This window comes from Amblyomma mixtum, chromosome 3 (genome assembly GCF_055824585.1).
Source record: "Amblyomma mixtum isolate Tamu chromosome 3, ASM5582458v1, whole genome shotgun sequence".
Lineage (NCBI taxonomy): Eukaryota > Metazoa > Arthropoda > Arachnida > Ixodida > Ixodidae > Amblyomma > Amblyomma mixtum.
In genome coordinates, this window is record NC_143014.1 from 223,276,618 (window position 1) to 223,303,072 (window position 26,455).

The following is a 26,455-nucleotide window of genomic DNA, read 5'->3' on the forward strand; positions in this document are numbered from 1 at the left end:
AGCAATGTAGTCAACTAGCAGAAGAGGCTCACGTTTCTTTTTTTTTTACTTTCTTGCTTTTTATACTGGAGCTGGCTCTGAAAAAGAATGCATTTCTTCAAAGCCCTCACCGTTCTGTATATACTAACAGCGCTAATTTTTCCTTTTGTTTTAGCCATTTCTTTCGGTGCGCGCAGGCCAAGCTTAAAGCGACGCACATATCCTGTGCCACAATTTACTTTCCGAGCGGTGTGAGAAAAACTTCCTTCGCCCGCGGTTTAGAGCTTACTTTTTAGCAGAATCTCTGAACCGATATAGGTTAATTGAAGGGGCATGTACTTTTAATCGTGTTACAGTTAGAGGGGTTAATATCCCCCGATATCCTGTCACTGCGAATGCGTGGGAAGCGGACTCATAAAGCGCGCCGCTATATGGCTCAGTCCTTACTGGAGGAGGGACGTGATCACCGGCGGCCACGGCACGCCGCCCATCGGTAAACATAAGGCTGCCCCACAAGCAACGCCATAGATGCTCTGTTTATCTGCAAATAAAGTGCCCGCAAGCATGTTCTTACGCCGGTGTTTGCATTATGATGCCGCGAAAAAAGGCCACTGACCGTAAAGGCAGACGTCGCCCGCTAACGTTCAAGGCGACGAGCGCAAGCGGGGCGCGCACGGCGTTCAGCGTTGAAGACGACTTACGGCCAAATCGCGCGCGCATGAAACAAAGCGTCGAAGAGCGCGCCAGGAATGTTGTTTCAAGTCAACAGTGACGTGCTACGCAGACAGACGAGGCCCCATTGAGAGGCCGCGGTGGCGAAGCGAGGGCAACGAACAGAGAGCCATGCAGGCATCAACTTCTCGAGCACTTCCCATCGCCGCTCTGGCCTGCACGATAGGCTGCGACTTCAACGAACGCTGACTTTTCAGAGTGACTTCAATTTTCTGCTACTCTCTTTTCTCTTTCATTTTTTATCCCCTCACCCCCTTCCCCTCGTGTAGGGTAGCAAACCGATTATTCTTCCGCTTAACCTCCCTGCATTTACTCTTCTACCTTCTCCTCCTCCTCCGACCGCCGCTTCGTCAATTGCCCGTTCGGTTTGTGCACACCGCGTTGTGGTTGCGGTGTGGACTCCGTCGTCTACAAGCCCGTCTTGGGCGTAGCTTTGTGTGAAATGGGACACTAAGTCGTGCGTGCGTGCACACGCGTGAGGGGAAGGGACGGAAGCAGCTAATAATTAGCAGTTTATGCATGCTCATGCAAAATGTAGATTGTACAAAGTGAAACTTTTGTAGCAAAATATATATGGAGCGTCCTAGTACTGAAGAAACCTCATGTTCAACGACTGTTACTTACGCGCGTACTCTTCCTTCATTTCAGCGTACACCTCGTTAAGCATATTCTGCCAGGCATTGGTATGGGCTGAATAAGTCATACTTAGGAGAGCAGAAAGTTGGGCTAGTTGGTTGATATACATACTGAAAAAACTGCGTAGAAACAAACTCGAGGACTAAGCCCAGACAAACACAAGGACGAGCGCTCATCCTTGTGTTTGTCTCGGCTTAGTCCTCGTGTTTCTGCGGTTTTTTCAGCATGCATGGGCTAAACACAGTATCAGTAGGTTCCTCCGTGCGTATCCGGGTTAACGTGCACTCAAGGTCACTAAGCAAAACTCGTTACTCAACCCGAAACAATACAGCAATGACTTTTTCTTTAAATTGAGCAGCCTTCCAGAATATCTGCACTTAGCTTTGTGCTTACCTTTCACAGACTAGTTTGACGTTGAACTATAACATACAACAGCGGCATTTTCTGCAGTGTTCAGCTAGGTGACCAGCCCCCACTGAGTTTAACGCTACTTCACGGTGCTTCCGCAACCCGATGTTCAGACACCCGTCATGTCGGCCCACGCAGAATTCTTCGCACGGAGAATTTTGTAAACCACTTCTGTTTTGCGTGCTGTGAAATGATTGACAAGTGTCTTATCGCACCCAGGTTGCTCTTTTTCATCGTTGAGAGCTGGGCACCTCTGTGCCAGCTTGTTAGACGCTGAAGAAAAGCGCCGGGTATCGCTCACTTTTCGTCCACTTTATAAAGCCATTGCGACGCATTATGTATGTCGCCTACGACTGCGGCCTGCTTTTGTAGGAAAACTTTGCTCCCATGTTCTCGCGTCTTAGACGTGACTTCAATCACGAGGCTTTCCACAACTGATACAATGGTTTCCTGGGAGAGACCCGCCTGTTTCAGGCCCGCCTGTAGGCGTACACTCGTGGATACGAGTGATCACCTAAAGGCAAGTTGTTTTGACCGCATTTTATAGCCTCTGTAGCGCATGCCCAATGGTTATGTTTAAAATATTGGTTTCATTATTCTCTAGGTCCAATGAGGTAACGGGGAAGAACACAAAATAAACCCTTGTTTGGGCAAGGTGACTGCGTGCAACACTGCGTTCCTGTTGTCCGATTAGGTCGCCCGAGATTGCCTCCTTAAACTTTGGCAGCATTTATTGAGGCACACAGCAAAGTAGCGCATCAGCCCTTCTAATCAACCCTAAGTTATGCTATGAGATACGCAAATGAGCCAATACTAGGTCGGTGCGGGACTGTGTAGATATTGGTTTGGTCCTCCGCTGTTAAATCTAACACCCTGAAATCTCCCACAGTTGGAATTATCTTCGAGAGTTTTACGTGTTGAAATCTTCTCGAGAATCATTTCACTAAGTGTGGTTGGAACTGCTACATCATTCAATTTTTACGTGTCATAGTTACACCCGCGGATACGATGCACGCCGCAATTAGAGGGCTCCGGATTAATTTATGCCACCTGCGGTACATTGAGGCGCACCCAAATTTCAGCACAAACAGGAGTGTTTGAGATCGGGCTAGCTGGATGACGTCGTCTTCGGAAGCCAACTTCATCCCTGAATTACGTTTCCTCTAATTTCACCTCTCTTTAAATACATTCTCAACAGTCCAGCGACGTACTGGGTCTTTCTGTCTTTCTGTCCGTCCCTCTTGTTCATCAAGAATACGTTCAGACTGACTCCCCAAGATAGTTCAACATATCAGGGTCTTTACTTTTGCTCGGTCTCGAAATACAGCAGTTGTGGCTGGGAATCTAACCCGCGACTTCATGCCGGGCAGGATGCAGAACGCTACAGTCACTGACTCAGTGTGTCGGGGATTTGGTGTGAGTGAGCGAGAGAGCGAAAAGAAAAGAGGAGAAGGGGAAGGCAAGCGGTATCCCCAGACTCCAGCTCGATTTGCTGTTTCTTTCGTGAGAAGGGTGATTAAGGGAACGAACAGATGGATCGAGAAAGAGGGCAGAGACAGAGCACAAATATATAAGTGGGTACAGGTAAAGTGTGAGCCTCAGAGAGAGAGACAGAGAGCGCTGTCTGGGAGGAATGCTTCTTTTAACAGCTCTCAAAAGACCACGTTAAAAAAACCGTAGCCTTAGGAGGGTCATTCAGCGTTATCTGCGGTATTGGCCCATTAAAGCCTTCGAGCTACTCCTCCCATGCACCTCGCCACATCCCCTCCCCCTTAAGGACGGATAACAGCGCCCGCGAAAGAGGGAAAAAATACAGTGTAGTGGCAGGAACCTGAGGGATCATACTGAGGCAGGGCCATCTAATCCTTTCAAAAACCTACATTCAAAGTGCAACATAATCCTCGTAACGATTTTTCTTTCTGCTAAGCATACCGCGGCATGCAAGAGGGAACTGCCGTGCGTAATCCGGCACCGGATTCCTGATACCCAGAGACTTTATTCACGGCGAGGCACACCAATGCGAAGAAGTCGATGCTTGTCAGCCCGCATTAGCGCGGCAGCTTCCTACCGTTCTGTATGGATCATTAGCGAGCGCAGTCGCGTCTATATCGGGACGTGTCGCACTGAAAGGACGTTCTGAAAGGGCGCTTTGAAAGGGCACTTTGAAAGGGCGCTCTGAAAGCCAGTGGCGAAAGGCCGCAGTGCCGAACGGAACGCGCACAAAAATGCGCAGAAAGCAGACTTTCGCAAACCGTGCACCTGGCAAAAGCAAGGACCGGCAATCGCGCTTTGATAATACACCCGAGTTCTTCCGGTGATAGGATGTCATGAATAGGGTGCAGATTTCCGAGAAAACACCGCAGGCAGCATATACGTAACGATGTATTTGGTGCCTCGTGTTTCTCGGGCCGAGCTTATATCGGGATGCTGCGGTACGCGTGCTCCTAAAGCTAACGAAAGCGTACTCTTATCTTTTTACGATGGCCCGGTTTGCATTGCAGCTAGTACGGATGGGTTCCTCCAGACCGTTAGTAAGCAGACACGGAGACTTAGACACGAGTATAAGAAGTCTCGACAACCTTACGTCGCTGAAGGATATGGAAGTCACGCTAAGCGTTGCCTGCAGGAGTCACCATCGCGAGTACCGCGAATAATAAATACCTACGACCATAGGGGTCGAGGTTGCGGTTAAGGCTGCTGCAGTTGTTAGCTACTGATGAGTGCAGCCTTAATTCTAACCATGCTCAACGTGACAAGATGCCCCGAACGGCTCCTGAGAACTCAGGTGCCTACTGGACAAAGTGCACATTGAACATGCATGACGTCGAAACATCACTGGTCTTCAATAATATGTTTCAATGCGTAAACAAGGAGCTCGGACGAAGTCTGGCAAAGGTGTCCTGTAAGTGTAATATTACGTTCAGTTCCTTAATCGTTGCCATAGGGCACTGCTATGGTACGCAGCAGTGCTCTTTGGCGAAACTTCCTGTACATCAGCGGCTGTGGACGCTGGACGCAAGAGTTTACAGACGCGTTTTACTTAAGAGCGCCCCATGATGCAGCTTTTGTCGCCTCTATATGTCATGTACACTGGGCGTTCCCCCTAAGACGTTTCACAATTTTCAAAAATAGGCTTTTCGAATTAGAAGAGCGCTTTTTTCGGCATAGCATTGTCAGCGGTGTAGTACATCAGAATAAAGCTAAGACGAGGTAACTAGCAGGCTGGTTAACTAATATTGAATAACTTTTAACTATTATTGTTAGGCTCCTTAATTATTGAGAGGCGTGTAGCTCACCGTGATTAATAATAATATCGGTTTTCAGAATTTCGAAAACGCGGTTACCCTCTGCGCTATGGCCCAACAATTTTTGGCTATTTCGATGGGTTACGTGCATTGGAGGGGTTGCTTTGAGTGCAAGCTTCTCGAAAGCGCATGTATTTTGGTGCAACGAAGCCAAAATTTGTAGGCTCACAGTGCCGAGGGTAACCATGTTTTCGAAATCCTAAAAACTGGTATGAATATTAATTATGGTGGACTACTCGCCTCTCAATAATTAAGGAGCCTAACAGTAATAATTAAAAAGATAATTATTCGATATTTGTTAACCAGCCTGCTAGCTAGAACGTCTCAGCTGTATGCTGATGTTATACACCACCGACAATGCTACGCCGAAAAAAGCGCTCTGTAAACTCAAAAAGCCTATTATTAAAAATTTTGTAAATTCTTATGTGAAACATCCTGTGTAGTATCTTGCATTCGGTTAAACAGGAAGACCCCTAAATTGCCGTATTTTGGTCCGGATATATCTACATCACACATTTCGGCCAGACAGCGACATATCCGGTCCAAATTGTCAGCCTGGTAACCTGGTAACATTCAACTGCTACGTCCAGCACTGGATCGCGAAGGTAGTGAACTACCCGCATGCGTTTGCTCGAATAGATATTGCTCGAACGGAGAAGCTTGCTGTTCTATAGGGCTTCAGAACGAACTATCTCAACGGCAGACAATCATGTATGAACGCGGTGGGAATAACGAAAAAGACGTCTGTATAGCAGTGGTAGTGCGAGGCGATTACGTGGAACCAGAAGGTGAAACTACAGTGTGACAAGGCATTCAATGAAAATACCGTTAGTTGCTTTCCTTGTTTTTTTTTTTTTTTTGCAGTTCAATAATGCTCCATTTATTTATTTTTAGGAAAAAGACCACCACTGCATTACCTTGTTGACGGTCGTTATTTTTATGATTGTCATCATATTAATGTTGTTATTTTAGTATGACAAGAGCTTCGCTGAAGCTCCTTACGCACAAAAATTGGCCCCTGCTAGTGTCAGAATGCGTCTCCGTTAGCTGATGCTGGCACTTGGTTTCGGCTTGCTACAGACGGGCGAGCTTTGCGACGGAAAACGTGCTTGACATGTTTGAGCTCTTAGAGGCTTGTCTGCTGCTTTTCTGACCTGTTTTCAGTACTCGCGCCAGACAGCTATTCCCTGCAGGAAACAATGCGTCGCGGTCACACCGAATGCTCTAAAAAGTAAGCCGGACATAATGTAATGCATCTTGTTGCGTTTCAGGCCCTATGTCGTCCATAGCATGTTCATGCTGCCAATTGCCTTATACACACCGTCCAGACCTTCTCTTAATTGGAGTTCTTCACAACTTTAACGAAGTAACCGGCGCAACACCAATCTTTCACAAGGCCAGCTGCGAGGGTGAAGAGAACGCAAAAGAGGATTCGGGCTCTGCAACAAAGTCTTCTTTAAAAAATTAGATCTCATTGGGGTTAAAAAAAAAAAATCACGAACACAAATGCAAGCAAGCGCAAAGAGTAAAGACTCACTGGATCGCTGGTTCTTGATAAAGTAGAGATGAAGCCGCTCCTTTAGTGTGTTCTCGTTCACGTAGAACTCTACCCGAACCCTGTGAAAGAGAGGAAAGAAAATACAAACAGTAAGCTGTTGTTGAACCTTCTTCAAGGCGCACAGTATTACGTTGCCGCGGCTTGGAGAGCAAAATACACATTCAAAGGAAAGTTCAGCCAGCGAGAACGCCGCTTCGTCCACCAGCTTTTTTTTTTTTTTTTCACTCGGGAAGTTCCGAGTTGTTGCAGTCCTCTACTCTCGTTTAGGAAGGCACAAAGTAATTTCGCGGTTTGTGCTCGAAGGAAAAAAACACCACAGATAAAAAGAATAGGAAAGGAGTCGAAACCTTGACCATTTTCTGCTTCTCACTAAAGTAATTAGGTGGTTTCGCAGAAGCGCCTAATAAATATACGGTCAGCGCCAGTTAATATCAGCTCACCATTGCATCATAGTTATGTATTCAGGCTTACAGTTGAATAAAAAGCAGTAACTAAATATATTCGCAGGACGGAATGATCCGGCACGCCTCCTTTTGCTGGGGCGTTCACTCCGAAAAGCAAGCTGCTGTGTGGCAATGATTAAGCCCCTTCCCAATGATTAAGCTTCCTAAAAGTTCTTTTTTGTCGCGTCTAAATAAGCATAGCTGAATGCCCGGACCAGTCCTGGTTGCCGAGGAAGCGTCGAGTCAACTTCGCGAGAAAAAGAAAAAAAGGAAGAAATATCCTGCTTATGCCACGTAACTCATGCCACAGCAAAAAAGATTCATTTCGTAGAAAGTGAACAGAAAAGAACAGGGGTCGACACTATGCCTGACCAAATGATCGATTGCCGAGTGCTTAACAAGTCAACCATTACAAATGCCGCGAGTGAAGTCGGATGAGTGCGTTTTCTCAAAGTTTTATTCGAACTTGAGTACGGGTATGTTTTTGCGCTGAGCACGCTCCTTCGACAGCAGGATGACAACGTGAACAGATAAACTCTCTGTTCTCTCTGAGCACGCTCATGGGATGCAGTGCCGAAAACCGCAAGCCTGCAGTACTCGCACAGAGATACAGGAATGAGCGTTTCGTTGTCGTTCGCGAACACTTATTGTCCATCCTTGGGGCACTCTCCAAAAGTCAGACCCCCAGTTCGGAGCCCTGAGAAAGTGTGTCTTCTGTAAACGTGCAGTCATAGAAGAAGTGTTTTATGCGAATGATAAGCCGCCAAAGTACGCAGGACTTAATACAAACTTGCAAAAACGGCAGAGTCGCGATAAGGTAACATCCCAATCTGTTTTTTTTTTTGTAGGAATAGAAAGGCAGGTTTGCTTAGCAACGATGACAAAGACTCTGCAAGTTCATGCTTGGACGTGACGTCACGTGGCAAGAGCACAAGAAGTTTCTTGCCTTCCTGTCTCCCGTGCCGCCGTTATTCAGTAATGCTTTACAAGTTCCTCATATCCACTACCATCGCAGACACGTCCCCGACAGCGCTTCCACGAGTATCCGTGATAGACACAGAATTAATCAGCTTTTTACTTCAGGCAGTAAAAGACAAGAGTTAAGCCTTTCATGCAACGCTGTTATGCTGTTCTTTTGCACTTTTGCAAGTCATTTTAACAACACTGAGTAGTATTGTTGGTTTTTAGACGTCATGCATGAAAATCACTACAACGAATCATACGACTTAATAATAAGTTAACAGGGCTACATTATTCGATGCACAGTCACTATTCACCATTGCAAACTGCTAACACTGACAAGATGCTATTCCATAGGCTGCTCTAAACATTTCGAAACTAGAGTCGAGCCTACACAAGCCTCGTAGCTTAACTATGTGCGCGAAATAATGTTTACGAGAGTAAAGGGCTCGGGAGACCCATCGTTGAGTCTGCTGACCAAATGCAGCGCCACCAAAACGTCGCCAGCGTTTGTGGCGGAAGTGGCGATGTGAATGACAGGTGAAAATTGCAAGCACCGCAAGTGCGCTCAAGAGTTCGAAAGAAGCGGCCTTCTACTCCAGGCGCACAAAAAACAGCCACTGCCGCACTGAAACGAACACGACCTGAAAAGAAGCCGAGTTTCCTGCACGTACATAGGTAGTACGAAACTTTGAAGAAAAACAGCACCAGGCTTGCTGTCCGAAGCAGGTGCCAAATGTTTGATGGCGATCCTCAGCGTCTTGATATAAGGCTTAGAATGCCGTGCGCTTGAAATCAGTTCAGTGGGTACTTTGCTACGATATTTCTCCTCCGATCCCGGATCATACATCTATTTCCGGAACGCGAGATATCAAACTGTGCGAACGAATCTCATCATGCCATCTTTTTCACTTCCCAAACGCGCAAAACTGGGAGTGAAGCTCCTTTCTTTTCATTTCGTATCATTACACACAAATTCGTATATTTAGGCAGGCAGGACGAGTCACGAGCAGTTCACTTTCGAGGAGTTCGGCTCTGGGAAATGCACGCAAAGCTGGTTTCATCCTGTGTTTTTATTCCTCTTTTTTTTTTGTGGACTGCTTGCTGAGGAATGAGATGCAAAGTCAGTCAAGGCATTTGTGCCGCGGTTTGCACTGCAGCTTTGTAGGTGGCACTGTCAGAACTCAGCCAAGCGACCAATATACAAAGACTGAAAAAAAAGGAAACCTGACGGTATAGCTTCGATGCACGATGTTTACTGCAGGTTCCGTCGGTATTTATTTTTAAAACCAAATTTCAAACGGCACGCCCCATGAAAGCAGGCCTTTCTTGCTGCTTGTTCGACGAACTCTCTCGCGCGTGGTTTATGTAGATGCTGCATGGTATGCGCGTGCAAAGCAGATACGGACAAGAAAAGCTAAACCAATTTTGCGCGATTTTGTGCGACCCTCAGCACCTCCTCGAACAGGGAGCTGCGTGACTTCCAGGATCAGTGCTTAGCTAGCGGTGTGACTCCCCTTACCGGCACTGAGAGCACGAATGCCTTCCGCGAAATCGATTTACTGCGAAGACTTAGAATATCAAGTTTTTCTCATTTCTTCTTTCATTCGCGGCAACATCAAGCGCGATTCCCTTCGTCTAGGTACTTCGTGCTCCCATTTCTCTTCTTCTAAACATTTTTTTTTTTTTACCAGCCGTCTGGGCGAAACCAGCGTACGAAAATTTCGGCGGCAGTTTTCAGAGTTGAGAGGACAAGTCTGAACAACAACGCAAAGAATACTGCAACGAGACGATACGGATGAAGGATCGCAAAAATGGTGCGGGACAAATTTCCAAGCGCACAAATGTAGGAACCGATATTCGTGATGGAACCGAAGAGGAGGACGCCAACAGGAAGCGAGAGAGACCTCTTTAAAGAGCGCACGTCTCGGGAATGGCGGTGCACGACCGCTGCATTCTCTACGTCTGCTCGAAAAAAAAAGAAGGCAGAAAGAACCGGAATAAATGCAAAAGGACACACGAAGAAGGGATGTGGCAGCCGCCCGAAGGCCAAGTTAAATCCACCGCCGTAAATCGGAGTGGCAACGGGCCACAACCTTCAAAACGCGCTCGAAAACAAGAGGAAGAAAGAAGACTAGAAGATAGCAAAGAAGAGTAAAAGAACGACGAGACTCTTCCTGCTTCACCTCTGTTCCCCCGTGCTGCCTATAAACCTCCTTGGCTGCTTCGATTGAAGTTCCGGTTCTGCCTCTCCTCACGCGGAGCTTCGTTTTCCGCTTTTCTTCGGACATTCTTGTCCGCTCTTTTTACCCCTTAATTTTCATCCGTGCGAAAGCCCGGGCACACAATTCCGCCGGGACCCTTATCTCCAAACGGAGTTTGAGCGCATCTAGCTCGACGGGGAATCCTTTCTTTCTTATACATCAGAATGCGCGGGATGCGGCGTGCTCGGTGGCCGTCGCAAAAGGCGAAGAAGGAGCAGCAGGCACCGTGGATGCCCCTGTGTCTAGACGCCGAGTGTGCCCACATAACGCCGCTTCGCTTCTTTACGGACAAACGTGCCTGTGTATGTGTGCATAATGTACGGCTGCACGTACAGGGTTGGTCAAAAGTTCCCAGGCCACATGGTCCGCTTTTCATCGGTATATCCTGACACTTAAGATTCTGATAAAGCTATCAAGGTTCTCAGATGGTAGAACGATCCTTCTTCTATTCGCTACAGATATATTGAGCTTAGAGGGTATCTCAACTGCCCGACTATGCTGGCCAAAAGCAAACCCTGTGGCCTTGGAACTTTTGACCTACCCTGTACGTGCGCATATACGAAGATTTTTCTGAGGAACGTTAAGGTTAAGCGTACATTAAAGCGATCAACTCCCATACGCACACAATAATAGCAATAACTTTATACATCGTTAGGGCTCCGCTGGTAGGGTTTCCGTTTCCGCAATTTTGGAGTAATGCTTGTGGGGTGCCTTGAGTATCAGTCATATTGACGCTGGAAAGGCTAATTAAAAAGGACGGTCCTTCACTTGTCTCGTTCTATAAATTTAATGCAGCTCAGTTTTTCTTGTGCAGAAGCACGATAAGAAAGGTATGAAAACGTCGGTGACACGCTGGGTGATCAATGCAATTCTCCAGCTTGGTCTGATCAAGAGCAGAGATAGGTACTTTCGAAGGCGAAGTACTACCCTTTGGTGCACCTTCTCAAACATATAATCACGTCAATGCAGATTTCTTAAGCGTTTTACGTAGTGCATCAATGTATATAGGTGTGTTTATCAAGCTGGACCCATCTACTTCTTCTAAATTAGCTTACATACTCGTGCCGTGTTCTTATGAAGCATTCGCTACCCATATGAGCTCTGGGCCAATGGCGGAAAAGCTACATCCACATACAGGAGAACACGTTCTTTGTATCCTCTGCGCGTGGAGTGAACGCCAACAGCGTCGCCTAGCGACATCGCGCTATCCTCGACAAAGTAATGTTTCCCTTTTCCAGCGAATAGCTGACGGTGTCTGACTGCGGATCAGTCCCATTTGTTCCATTATGCTCGCACGACGTGTCTCCGCTGGATCCGAAGGCATCGCTCTCTCGGGGTACTTGTACGTGCATGCCGCGTCGGCCGCGTCCCGTCAAGTCTCCCTGTTTTTTTTTTTTTTGCGCTTCGTTGTTTGTGGGATGAGATATTTCCCGGCTTTTGCTGCTCCTCCGGCATTACTTGCCTGCTCTCGCTTGTTGCCGGTGTACGCTCAAGGGGTTACTTCCTTCTCCGTGGTGTTCTCTTCTGACGTTTCTCCCTCCATCTCCGTCGGGTTGCGGAATCAAAGCTGCAAGGATCGACAGTGTGCTTCCATAGCCTTCCCGATCCGGAGACATCGGCGTAAAGTATGCTACAGCTGATGAAGTCGCTTCCGCTGTCCGAGAGAACAGGCGGGTTCTCCCTTTCTTCCTTCTCTTTCGTCCATCTCCAGGAGCGAACTCTCGTGGGAGCCCCGCATTCTCGCTAAGACTGCGTATACATTCCCTGCCTGGCGTAGAGTGGGCGCGCGTGTCTCCGTTCGCGCCGGCGCAGGCCGGGAGCTGTTCCTCGAGTTCAATCACGACAGGGATTCGCTCGCTTCCTCCCTGCCAGGGGCGGACCTATGAAAGCCAATTTGTCACTGGCCTAGCAGCCTAGCTTTGGCGTCGAGCGCGATGTGACAACTTTCTTTGCATATAGACTTTCCGCGGCTTATTGTGCCCTGCCTTCACACGCGCCCAATCGTTTCGAGAATGGCGGGTGGCTGAGGCAAGAGAAGCAAAATAAGGCAGCAGATCTTAGGGTAAGGAAACGAAATGCGAAGCAAGAAACCGCAAACGAGCGATTTATAGGCAGCGTTAGAGGTGCTGCTGGTTTCTATCAAGTCGCGTGCCTTCTGTGTCGCATGCTGAGCGAGGCGCTTACTTTGTTAGTACAAATGCCAGGATAGATCAATGTTTCAATTTTTTCAAGTGCAAAGGGAAGCGGAATAACACTTGCTGCTGGGTTAGTTGGTTCGTGCCGCTACCAGTAGATGTGTCGCGTGACAGATGCGACGCTAAGAGGGACAGGACCAGTGCTACTCTCAACTTAATTTATTGATGGCCCGCTCGCACGCACACTTTTATGCAGCTTTCATATGTACAAAAACAAAGATATAACAGAGGGCAATCATGGTAATAAAATGCAAACAAAAAAGCGAAGAATATGAGGAATAAAAACCCCACTCCCTGGTGTACAGATTCAGCAATGGGATACTGGCCCAATAGGCTCCTTTTTTCCGGATGTGAAACGCCTCTGAACTTCTGCGTTACAATGAGATGGCCCCTTCCATGCACGCGGACCTTTTTTGCCCTGCCCGTCTGTCTGGCCGTCGCCGTCGCGGGCTACATGTATTCGTAGCAAGCAGCAAAGGAAAGTCTCTGCTGTTCCCTTGTTCCGTACTGGCGTAAGCTTTAGTTTCATTTCCTCTGTTCTAACCTCGCTGCCCAACGTGCCTCGCAGTTTCTGGCGGCTGTTTCGCTGCTGCTGTAAACAACACTGCTGCGGCGATGTTTTCGCATGCGCGAACTCTGCGGCGCCATTACTATACGAGCCGACATGCCCACACGCACACACACAACACGCACGGACGCATGCACAAGCCTCTCGTCCATCTAGACGAACACCCAACGAAAATGGCACAACCTCGACTCACATGAAGCCTGCTTCCCGGCGCACAGGAGGGGCGCACAAACTAAGTGCCCGGCATAGGCGTTCATTGAAAGTGCGCCCGAAAAAACGCTTGTTTGCACTTAATCTATACATATGACGGGGAACCGCGCGTTGTTCGTCCGCAGTGTGGAACGCACGCCTTAGCTCCACGCAGGTGTTACAGAAGACGAAATGCACGCGTCTCGACAATCGCGCCAGCGGAACCGGACGTCACACGAGAGCTGATAGCAACTGATAAGCGATACGAGGAATATCCAGGCTGGCGAAAGTGAGGGAGGGGAACCTGACCACAGGCAGCGCGAGAATCTATCGTTAGAGATTCGAATGGCCGGTATCATCGTGTCTGTAGGAATGGAAGCGTATAGCAGATTACTTTCGAGAGTCTTGAGCAGGAACAAGGAGAGAAAGTTTCTCTTTGCGCTTCTCCGGCCCGCCGATGAAAGCCGGAAACTTATCATGAATGTGGCCTTGGCGAAACCGGCTGTATAACTGGCAGCCTTTTATCGCATGCTATACAACGTGTGCTGCCGTATGCCCTACGCTCCGTTTCTTCACCACGCTCTTCCACCCACCGCGCATTCTTTAGCGAGGAGGACACGTCTTCCCTTCTCAGCGGTCGGCTTCAAACCACCCCGTCATCTGCTACGCGGAGAGGAAAACTTTCGAAAGTAGTGCTTCGGCGGCTGCCGGAGACAAAAAAAAAACGAAAAAAAAAACCGGAAAGCACTTTGCTCCGTGATGCGTGCCAGGGAGTTAAAAAGCAGGCAAGAACAAATAAGAGGTAAAATAACTCGCGTAATATATCAGCGCCCCACCTGACAGAACTGTGGAAGTGAAACTACGTGATATTTTACAGGACGGCAGGGTTGATTCTTATCTCGTATTAAACGGCAGCGCACAAGTTAAGCTTGGAATGAAGTAGAATATTTTTGAATGAAACTACAATGTTTTTCGTGCGCGTGCGGTGTCTACCGTACAGAGTAGATTATGTGCGGGCGAAGAGAAACTGTACTTGTTGGGCTGTTTTGACTCGCTTCTCGGCTGTCCCCACGCACCAAAATTCAAGCATCACGCTGCGTTCAAGTCAAGTGGCATTAGTGCTGCATGTGCACCCACTAACCTGCGATTTGACCCAGTGGACCCCACGAACCGAATGAATCAACTTAAAACTCCCAGTGTGCTCCTCTTCTATCTGCTGCAATCGTTCATTTATACAGTATATATAAGAGTAGGGCATGTGTCACTGCATGCGTTTCTGCACCCGTGTGTGTGTGCGCGCACACCGTTTCAAAAGTATACGTTCTGTTAATGCTTAATGAACAAGAAAAAGGAGCGGCATATTTCGCGCGAATGACAGTGAAGCGGTTTCGCTTGTAATACGGGGACTTTTCTTTCCTTAACTGATATTGCAGTTGTTCTTGACATCAGGTGGTTAAGTTTTTTTTGTTCAGGAAGCACGAAAATTTTCGATTGGAAAGTTGCACGCCTCCATCGTGTTAAAAAAAAAAAAAAGCGAACCAGAGAAAATCTTCCTAGAGCGTAATTTTTGTAGCGGTAGCGTTATTCAAAGCGTGCCAGAATCGTCGAGGACAACGACAGATAAAAATCGAAGTGTCCGCAGCATGAGAGTCTGCATCGGATGTCTAGCTGCGTGCTGTGTATATTTACGCAAAGCCACCGCTCTCCCGCGCGCCTTGATTTCGCGTGAGCGCAGTGGCCGAGCGCCTTAGGTGTTTCACGTAATCTATGCACTCAAAAGATAGAACTGGCAGTGCTAACTAAAATATTCGTTGAACAAAGAATAGCGAGTGGCCAGGATGCTACATAGATGGCGCTAAATTAACAGCCGAAAGAAGACATGCAACTCTTAGCCCTGTAATTATATACGGTCGTTCAAGATCCACGCTTTTTTTTTTCCTTTTAGCGCAGGTACAAGAGAAAAAATAACTGCCCAGCCGGTTCGAGGGAATTATCGGTCGACTCTTGGAAGCGAGAGACCCAACAACCGCCCTCACCCATTCGTCCGTTGAAACCCTCGACGAGACCGTGGTCGGCGAAGCTGAAGCTGGCGGCGGAAGTCATTTGTCACTGCTCTTTATTCAGCTCTTAGACCTGACATTCTTCGAGCAACGGTTATCGCGGTTCTCCAGCGCTTTTCGACAAATCCTGGAAAGTGGGCTTTATTGTTTTGCGTTTCCGACGATGATGATGATGATGTCCTCAGGCTTAATGGCACATACGCGGTCATTTTTGTTCCAGTAGTGTTGTTTCTTTTTCTTTTATGCGCCTTGCGAACTGTGCGCTTTTCTTTGCACTGACAGTCTTCCCGTAATTATCTCGCGCTTATTTTTAATTTTTAATCATTCAGCCAAATATCAGGTTATATATTTGAGAATAAACTAAGAAAGTAGCCATGACATTCCGGAAAATGCTGCGCGCCTCAGCTCTGCTCAAGTCTCTAATCTTCAATACATTCCTTATACACAGGTCACGACAGCGATTCTCATCGAATATTTTATTAAAATTAGATAATAAAACTAATGACGCACACTAAAGAGAATGGCTGAAATAAATGACCGCGAAATTGTGAAAAGGCAAGCAAATATCGTTCCCCCGAGGCAACGCGACGGATCACAGGCCAGCTACGAACGCTAAAACGGTGCATTACTTGGACTTTTTGCATCACATGAAGACACTTCGAGCACACGCTAGACGTTGCGAATCAATAAAGCACAATAAAGGGAATCAAAACCCTAGCCGATTAAGACAAATTTCTTCGAACAAGGGCAGGTGACGTATAGCGAGGTCGTTTGCCTTCCGCAACGCTGATCCCCACGTTCATTTTCAATAAATTCTGCGTCGACTCAGCGACTATGGCGTTCTACTACTGGGTGCACACTGGGGAATGCAGATGCCCTTCGCGGCGTCTACGTTTCAGTGGCAGCGAAAAGCAGGAACGTTCGTGTCCTGCGGCGTGCCTCGTGTCTAGTAGAGTGGCTTTAGCATGTTAAAATAAGTGGATGTGAAAGAACAAAACGGAGTGTTTTTGCTGTATAGCGTTCGTGACATGAGTTGCCCTAAATCACGCTAATGACAGACGAAATCATTACTTTTATATATATATATATATATATATATATATATATATATATATATATATATATATATATATATATATATATATATATATATTACGATGTACTTCCGTCGATGTGGTCATGTTTTCTGCATTGCCGTATCGCAGAGCCATGGCGACAGTGAGTGTGCCTCAGTGCGAAGACCGACATCTGCTCAACTAGCGAGGTGTGTGGTATTAAGTTTCTCCAAGGACGCGAGTTTCTTGCAGCCTGGCTGAGCTGTTCTCAGCCGGGATGAAACAATGCTGTGCCCAAGCCTAGTATCAGAGGGAACCTCGGCCTTACCAGCCCATATTTCTAGAGCGCGAAAGACGGAGACAAAAGACAAAGAGCCGTGCATATCTCGATCGTTGCACTCTCTTTTGTCTCCGTCTTTCGCGCTCTAGAAATATGGAATCGAACCAACTCGCCCAACTTTTTGTCCTCCAGAAGCCTTACCATCGTGATTCCCCAGAAGCAAACTTCCCTTTTCCAAGTTCTCTGAATTGGGAAGTTTCTCGGGATATTCTTCTCTCCTGAAGGAATCGCACGTGTGTTTAGCAAAAATAAGAAAAAGTGATAGGCATTGTGCCAGGCGAATCTTGCTTTCACGCGGAAGCCAGGTCATACGTATGTTGTTCTCCGAAGGAATAAGCAAGACTAAGCACTGACGAGCAAGCAGTTTATTCGAAAGAGTGATGGCACAAAAAGCGCATTAAACGGGCAATAGCATTAAACGTTTTGGCTAGCCGATTACTTAACATGTCTGTTCGCTTTGCAGATTACCTCAATACGTCTTCTGCCGTAAGCCTATGCAACGAGTATCTTCACCGTTGATTAGAAGGCAGTTGCATGATTGATTTGATTGTTCACCATCCGGCTTTTGGGAACATGGAAGCCAAAAAAAAAACGTAGTAAAATTAGCTGACTAACAATTCATAATTAGGATCTCGCTTGTTCCGCAACTTTTTCCTCTTGCCTCTACTTTCAAGAATTATAGTTCAACCACTCGGAAGAACTATAGTGCCGTCTATAGGAAGCACCGGCTACCACGTTTCAGTCACGCATTTGCTGTTCTTGCGTTCCTTACTTCGCTGCGATCGATGTGCACAAGCCTGGACCCAGACAACTAAGGATGAACAACTTGCTCTGATTTCACTGCCTTCTACTTTCTGCTCATCGCATCACTCAGGAATGTCAAGCACGGTGAATGAAATAAAAAAAAAGAAAGAAACACCGAAGCTTCGTGTATTCAAGAAACAACAGTTTAAACTGTCCACCTTTAAAATTACTTCATTTTTCACTAAACAGCCCTGGGTAACATTATTTCTTTATATGGGGTTTTCCTAGTATCTCAGGTTTCTTACCAAGCAAAAAAAAAAAAAACGCAAATAGAAATGCGTAGCAGGGGAAAAAGAAGGATGGGTACTGTAAAAAGAAAACTTAGGAAGCAAACTTAGCCCGGACTTTTCCAGAGGCTTTGCTTGCACCCGGTACGCTGCCAAAAAGCCGACAGAACTCTTACATTTGAGCAAACAACAAAGCGGCGTTAGCGGGTGAGTTGCGCCAGACGCTGCAGCAGGCACGCTGGGGGCAGAAAAGAGAAACCGCGAAGTCGCGAAGAGAGCGCCGATGAGGTGCCCACGCGGAGTAGGGGAACGGGAGGGGGCAAGATGGCTATCGCGCTGGGGAAAACTTGGTGTCAAGAGAGGCGAGCAGGGAAGGAAAGAGGCAGCGCCGGTAACAAGTGGGGCTTATTTGTCCCCATGGGCGCCTCCTCCATGGGGAAGAGAACACGAGCATCCGAAACAAGGTGACAAAAATGAATATTAAAGTCAAATTTGCGACACCGCTGCGTCTCAGTGGAGGTTTTTGAGCAGCTAATTTATGTTGTTTTCGTTCGTGCTGTTCGCATTCTGACCACGTCAAGACGGTGAAGGATACTGCCGAAGCCGGATGAGGAGGAGGATGCTTTTAGTCCGCGGCGCAAACAGCCCGCGCGTCCTTTTGCGCTGTGATGCGAAGGATGAAAGGGAAATGCGAGGCAGCTAGGCGAGGCTGCAGTAGGTGCAAGGCACCTGCAGGGTACCCTGCGTTCTGTTTACCATCTCTCCGACGGAGGAAGCAGGGGACTGCGTGCTGGTGGAACTACAGCGGGCAGAGAACGGCAAGAAGGCGGAAGACAAAGCAGAAGAAACAGGGCGGGCAAAATGACGAAGGAAGCCTAGCATCGCTAAAGGCTCTCCTCTCACCCGCATCTGAGAGTGAGTGAGACGCCGCGCGCGAAACGGGCGAGAAGAGAATGGCGGCAAGAAAAAAAAAAGAGAGGACACATAGAAAGGAAAAGAAAGCCGGTTGCCCAGGCAACCGCGGAACGTGTGGAGGCGTCAGCCGGACGACAAGGGCGACGACAGAGTCGTTACGAGAGCCCACGAAAATTAAGGTCGCGCGCCGCATTGGTGGGGGCCACGCCAGGCAGCTGCCCGGGGCGAGACTACGTATAGTGCGTCCTGCACTTCCCGAGCGAGCGGGCGCGCGCGGCATCACATACGTGCGCTTTCCCGGCAACCAGAACGCGCACTACAAGATGCAGGCGGCCTCTTTCTTCATCCCTCTCTCAGCAGCACAAAATTCCCACCTTTATTCTCACTCTTCTCTCACCGCACGCGTCATTGTCGATAGCCTACGCAGTACCTCTTTTTGAGCTGTTTTTTTTTTCCACCGGAGGTTATGCGATAAAAGAAGGGAAAACACCCAAAACGAAAACTGCGGAGGACCCCTTGGTGGGATTCTCTCAGCCTCTTCTTCCATGCTCTTGCCCTCCACACTCCTTTCTATTACATCTGCGGTCTGGCCTTGGCGGCTGGAATTCCCGATTTTATCCCCCCCCCCCCCCCCCCCCCCTTTTTGTGCTTGGAGATAAAAGCCGGCGTTGAATTTTTTTTTTTTGCCTTCCCTTCTGTGGCGAACTTCGCTCTTTCACTTATATCTTCATCTTGTCTCGGCGCCGCAGAGTGGATGGGGTCGAGTGCGAGCGCCCCTTTCGCCTATCACTCCAGCGGATTACAGGCTCTCGCGCCGTTACACGTGAAAGTAGGAGCTTCTTAACTGCAGTAGTTACTTTGGTGTGCGTTACAGAGTTGATTCCCATTAACTCGTGATTGGTCAGTTCGTCCTGGGGCTTATTTAATATGAAGACGTGTAAACGTCTCTGTAGGCGCCTGTTTTGTTGTGGGAGAAAAAGAAATAAATATTGTCACGGCTAGACAGTCGGGACGGCCAGGACACGTTTTACTGTGAAGCGCCAGGCAGCAGCGGACTCCCGAGGGCACCACACAGAAGAGACGACGAAGAAGAAACACTGCCCGCCACCATGGCTAAGGCTAGCCAGAATAGTGGTTCAGGCAGTTCGGCGGGGAGACGGCGCCACGAGAGTGCCCAGGAATGTGGCAATATAGTTATTTAGAACGTTTAACGCCTGGCAATCTGAGCCAGACAAGCTTGCCGACGGGTAGATTACAGGCGCTACCGAAAATTCCATGCTACCACGCCAAGGACAATGGTTTTTCTTGAAATACACTTTCCGTATAAACTGGACGTGCTCCAAGCACCAAGCCAAGTACCGCGCCCAGGGACCAACCAAAATTAAAAGTCAACGCTTGCAGCGTTTAAAATGCAGAGAGTTGAGGAGGGAGGAGTAAGAACGGCTGAATGGGCGAGTTTCTGAGGATGAAGCAAAGTTGTTCATGTTGTTCCCCAGCAAAACTGTACAGAGATGTGGAAGTGACCTTAACCAGACAGCGAGCAAATACAATCGACCCAAACAAAGCTGTCTGTGCCACGTGAAAACGGTTTTCGATAGGCTGATCGTTTCCATACTTGGTGGGCACACCGCCAGCTCTGACCACCACTCGCGCATAAAAACATGCGCTGGAACGAGTTTGTGAACCCTGTTCGCGAATAGACGCAATCTTCAACTGTCATGATGTTGTGAAGCTAAGAGAGTGGCCATAACGACAACAGCGCCCAAACCTACGACCGACATGCGATTTATTGGAGGCGACAACTTGCCTATAGCAAGAAGGATGTTACCTAAGAGGATGCCGAAAAAACTTCACAATGAATACAAGCATTGTAAGGCTGCCTGTACTTCACTGCTTCATGCCAGTTTTAGGATTGCGTCTGCTAAAGCGAACTTCACTATAATTCGAACTTCCTTGCTAGTTCAAGGCTAAACTGAAACAGTGGAAGTTGACTGCGCGCTCTCTTTTCTCCGACCTAGTACTGTATACCCATGCTAAAAGAAAACTGATTCGTTTTCTGCTTTAAATTTATATTTTTGCCTCAACTTGGCTTGCTTACATTATAGCGCTTCTCTTCTGTTCCTTTTTTTTCTTCTGATTTTGATCTTACGGCTGAGCTGATTGTGCTGACTGTGATTGTGAAGGAAAAGCCTTGCTTTTGCTGTGCGAAAGTACAAAATGTGACGCCCCGAACGGCACAAAACCTGAGTTCGGTGACTAATATTAAGGCGCAGCATACTTTATTAATTCGTTAGCATTAGAAGGGTCCGTGCAAGCGCAAATGGCGACCGCCGTAACAAGTTACGCGTCGGATATAACGAACTTTGTATACTTCCTCGGTTATTACGAACCTTAATATGCCACCTCGGATATCATGACCTTTAGTGTGCTAACCTCGCATATAACGGACCTATGTATGCCACCTCGGATCATAACGAACCTAAGTGTACCACTTCGGATATAATGAACTTAAGAGAGTCAACTTCAGATGTAACGAACTTTTGGCTGTTAACGCATTCAAACGATCCACCGAGGATCGCCTAAGAGGATCGCCTAAGAGAGATGAAAACTGACGCCTTTTTTCAAGCACCAGCGCAGTTATTATTGCTGACTGAGGTCCGCTTTTGAACGACATACTCTATGAACTCAAGCAAGCTTGCTCTGACGGTAATGCATTATTAGACAATACATCGGTGCGCAATAACTTTCATGGTATATTCGCAAACAATTCGGCCATAAACGCACCACTATCTTTTCAAAAGTCCTCAGACCGCCGAGTTAGCGTCTGCGTCCTGCATTACACCTACTGTAGCACCGGCAGCTTTATAAATTTGTAGAGAAGCTGAGGAGAAATTCGCTTGTCCAATTCTGCCCCCTCGAGTGCCAATAGTGCCACCAGAACTCCACGACACGCCCAAGCAGCCAGCCCAGTAGCCTGGCATAAATTAAAAGCATACGATGCATTTGCATTTTGTTAAAGCATTCCAATCCGCATCTGCCACTCTTCGAGGAGCACTTAATCCGATTTCAAAGTTCACAGCTCGCTATGTTGTATAAACTTCTGGCAGTAGGGTCTCAGGCTCTGTTAGGCAGAACCCACCCGTCTTTTGTTTACCGTTTCTTTTTTTTCTTCCGTTCTCATTGTAATGCAAATTAAATGGGGCCATTCAATTCGCTTTAAATTGATCGACGCAGTCTCCAGCCTCTTCCTTCTCGGCACCCTCGTCTCCTGCGCTTTGGCGGCGACTCGGACCGCGGCGCGCTAAACCAGCCGCGCCTCCCTTCTGGCCGCCTCTGGCGCTCCCTTTGCGCGCTCGGCCGCCCATCGGGCGCACGTTCGAGGCGGCTCAAAATTCCTGTGGCGCGGTTTATGTGTGTACGCGTGCCTCGCATTCCACGCCCTGGCGGCGACGCACTGCGCACACGCCCGCTGTACTTCGAGAAAGATAAATAAAAACAAAAAAAAGTGTAGAAAGAAAGAAAGCTTCAAACAAGGCGAGAAAGATAAAAAAAGACGAGTCGACCTTGCAGCGCGCGACCAGCCAGGCGTTCCTTTCCTTTCTTCTTGCGCTCAATTCAATTTAATTATGTAAATGAGCCCAGAGCGCACAATTAAAGCGCGGACCGAGCCTTTTCGAAGAACTGCGAACGCTTAGCGGTCAGACGAGCGCGCGATCTTCCGACGCATATCGCGGGTGCGAAATATTCAAATCAGGCAGCGTGCGGGAACAAGCGCGGCGTCTTGCGCCACGGAAGCCGTTATTAAAGGGCTCCTGCCAGACGTCTCGACTCGTTCGTTTGGCTGCACTAAACGCCGGAGAAAAACAGAGAGCGCGGGCGCTGTTTACGTTTGGCGCCCGGGCTCGCGCGCGAGCGCTGATGCAAATGCCCTCCCAGCTGCTCCGATACGGCGCGTGTCGACGGCTGCACCTCCGCGCTTAGCCCAGGAAGAAAGAACTCTGGCTTCCGGCGCAGCCGAAGGCCGTTCTCTGCCACTGAGAGCCTGCTTTTGCCTTTTCTATAGCGGATGTAAACGATAGCGCTCAGTTGTTGGGCTAAGAATGGAGCAAGTTAGGTCCGGGGTTGTCCTCCTGCGCTGCGCGTGGCATCTGGCACTCGATCACTGAGTACCTTTCGACCTTGGGCCACAGACACCCGGTGACCCCCAAGCTCTCGCTTATGCAGTCGCTGCCATGGTATACCTTCGAACTGTGGAACGCTCGTGAGTTACAGCAGATGTAAACGCTCCAAGAATGTAAAGCAATAGGTCGTGCCCCTTTTCTCGATTTCGTGAAGCTGAACTGGTGTGGCAGACCGGACATAAACTGAGGGTTCGTTTTCTGTTGAGGAGCGCTAAGACGCGACAAATGCCAGCCGATGCCAGCAGCATAGAGTTCGTAATGTTAGGTTAGCTTGCATCGATTTAAGGACGCACGTGTGCCCATGCCCACGAATGTTACAAGAGGTAAACTCATTTCCGTGCGCTGAGAATCGTCTCCGACCATTTGGCCACCATAATTAAGTTCGGGACCGCGGAACTGCACAGACTTCGGCGTAATAAGTAAGTCGCGCAGTTATAGATTGCTCTAAGTTTGCTGTTTCAATGCATGTCTTGTAATGTCTTGGATAACTGAGATAAAATTATTTTAATAGTCGTGATGTATATGTATGCTGGATTTTAGGAAGGCTATATTTCGTCAGACAGGTTCTGTGTGAGCTGTGCACGGGAAGTTTTGCAATAATGCGTAAGATTTTCCTTTTCATCAGTAACAGTTTATTAATGTCTAATTCAGCTGTCGTGCCCCATGCCAAATGAGAATACTGTATTGGGGAGGCGAATACTGCAGTTAAAAGCTTAACTGAAGAAAAAGAATGCGTATCTATTTGGAATCAATAGGTATACAGCGCGGCTGCCTTTCTCGGAGATGATAAGATAAATGGTGGTCATAACACCACTCACAATTTCGACATGCGTTCAATCAAACATTACATTCAGGTCTGTTGGAATACGTACGTATTTAGTATAAAAAGTGATGGCTGTTTGGTGATGTCATTAAATTTAAGAGAGTTATGCATGGACAGAGTGCTGAACTTACAAAAAAAAAACTCCTTTGCCTGGTGAGTTTTCTGGATGGATCAAGCATAAAATATAAATATACTAGTGTCGTCAGAATACATTATCTTTGCCTCTTCATAGATACATCCATCTAACACCTAGAGGTTGAATAGGAAGGGACCAAGAATGCCCTTTTGGGGAACACCTGCATATATTTATTTTAAGTGTGATTTCAATTTATTCATTCATACAAATTGTCGTCTGTTTGTAAGATAGGACTTGTAAGATTTTAATGCGAGGCCTCGTATACCCTATCTTGCAAGGGGTATTGAAATAATATATAAGGATTAATATAGTCGAAAGAGAGGACAAAATCAACAAATATGCCAAGAGTCAGAAGTTGATGGTCAAAATTTCAAAGGATGAATTCTTTTTGGTCGAGAAGCGCAAACTCCAGTGCCATATTTTTATTGAGCCTTTGTGAGGAGTTGGCGGTTACAAACAAATGAGGATAAGTGTTTTTTTTTGTTAGAAGTTTTTCAGAACTTTGGAAGATATTGAAATAAAGATACGGAAGTAGTTTTGAACCTCTAATTTATCCCTATTCTTGTGTAGGCCTGCAACTTTTGCAGTCGTAATTCGAGCATGAAGGGGTGCTGTAGAAGTATATATTTGCCCGCTAAAATGGGAGCTATATCATGAGCTGCACGCTTTACTGGTTGCACTGTATGCCATGAGCATCGCAATTGGACGCGTTATTAAATTCCTGGAGGATTGAACGAACTTCTTTAGTGTTGCATGGCTGCAAGAAAATGTGTTTCGGTTGGGAGGCAAAAGACTTTCCAGCGACTGTGACGTGTGTACAAGGTCTTTTTGCACAAGGTAATGATTAAACTCAATAACCATGTCATGTCCAGCTCTTTAAAACCCATTTACCCACTTTTTTTTTATTCGCTTAACCATTCCTTTTCGACCAAAAATATCTAAAATTATGTTCTGCAATTTATCGCTGTTTCCTGCATAAGATAAAACTTGCTCAAGATAGCACGCGTTCTTCAGATAACTCATTTAGGAAAACCTAGATTCTTTCAAGTGCAAAGGCTCGCATGCATTTGTAAACCTAGCAAAATGTATTTCGCACTTAGAAATTTTTCTTAAATGTTTATTCAGCCACGGCGATGTAATATTCTTATAGTATCGCCTTTCCTCACAGACAAATGACTGTGTATACTTAAAGCTGCCTAAGCATCAGTTTCACGAACAGATTCGTTCCGATGAAAGGTTCACGATTAAACGATGCAGTTGGAAGGATCAGAAAAGCGACTGCTTAGTAAAGTTGATTATTCATGCTTCACCGTGACGTCCTTTAATTTTTTTTTTCTTCTATGCGTGATTCCCGGAGTTAGACAGCCTGCTAGGTGAGTCGCAGCTGCAGGAAACAACAGCACGGCAAAATGACCTTAGTTAAATGAATTTACTAACTCAAAATGAGCACTTGTATCTATATCCACGAAACAGCAAGAACAGTTGCACAAGAAAACCTGCGTGGACAGTGTTTGAGGACTTTGCTAGGTCCAAACGCACAAAACTCCAGCAGAGCAGAAAATGGGAAATCCTGAGAGGAGAATTTGAAGGACGCTTAGAGTCGCGCAAGGGTCTGCGAAAACGGGAAGCTGGTACTTAATTTTCATTTCATATTAACGCACAAGTTCAACAACGGGCCACCGAGACGGGAACAGAGGGGAAGAAAAAAAAAAGCAAGCAAAAACCCGTCTTATAGAGAGAGAGAGAGAAAGAAAAAGCAAGAGCACAGAGAACACTGAGAGTAATAATACGCGTACGCTTCTGATCGCTGCTGTCCCGCGAATAAGACCCTGCTGGAACAAATGAACATTAAGGAAAGTTCGGGGAACTTTTTAACGTTCTAGCTTTTTGATGTCTTCCTTCTTTGCGTGGCGGACAGAAGCTCCGAAGCTACATTAGCGGCAGCTTTGCAAACACCGTTATAAGGGCGGCCGAGAAGGGCGCCACAGAAGCTCTGGCGGGCCCCCCGATCTCTAATTACGCTGTCGGAGTTTTAACGCGGTTAATCAAAATTACCTTCACTGCACGCCCCAGGAGAGAACAGGCTGGAAGCGACGCTGCTCGCGCGCGCGTGAGAAGGGGTACTGGAGGAAAAAAGCAAGCTCAAAATAGTTTTACACCTTCATTTCCTTTCGTTATACGTATATGCATGGTCATCGTTCTCGGGCAGCATCTCAGCGTATACTGGAGCCAGAACCAGCGCTTCAGACCGACTTAAGGCCCTCCGCATGTTATATCGTTTTAGAGGAATTGTCCCTCTTCTTTGTCCTGGGCTTCTGTTAATCTGTCTCGCTCAGAAAGGGAAGCGAGTGATCAGCAAGAAACGCAGTGCGCAGCGGCGAAAACGGAAAATTTCTCCCCACGCACCACCACTTTTGCATGAAGCTTATTTATAATCTCTGTTGACAGCTGCGGGTAAAAAGAATAAGGAAGGGGGGGGGGGGGGGGGCGAATAGGCGGTAAAGGAAGGCTTGCGAGGCGAATTAAAAGCGATGCACAATATGAGCATTTTTGTTTTGTTTTTTTTTTCAATTTATGGCTTTCTTTTCTTGAAGAGAACACTGCAAAGAAGTCTTTTTTTTTGTCCCAACACGCTCCGGAACTTCATTTATTTAGAACTCTTTAGTTTGTTATAACT

The 26,455-nt window shown here is 47.2% G+C and overlaps 1 protein-coding gene across 8 annotated transcripts in view; it reads right to left on the reverse strand.

Annotated features, from left to right (window-relative positions):
• SLO2 (slowpoke 2) overlaps nt 1-26,455 on the reverse strand; it is a 562,054-nt gene that overhangs the window by 132,017 nt on the left and 403,582 nt on the right. For 5 of the 8 annotated variants that reach the window (XM_089582859.1, XM_089582857.1, XM_089582854.1 and 2 more), the window contains exons 1-2: nt 13,242-13,407; nt 6,598-6,677 (exon numbers count right to left, since the gene is read on the reverse strand). In XM_089582859.1, coding sequence (XP_089438985.1) covers nt 6,598-6,677; nt 13,242-13,351 — 190 coding nt within the window. In that variant the 5' untranslated portion in view covers nt 13,352-13,407. Of the gene's footprint in view, nt 1-6,597; nt 6,678-13,241; nt 13,408-26,455 lie in introns of those variants that run through there. The other 3 variants (XM_089582856.1, XM_089582855.1, XM_089582858.1) reach the window with 1 other exon arrangement.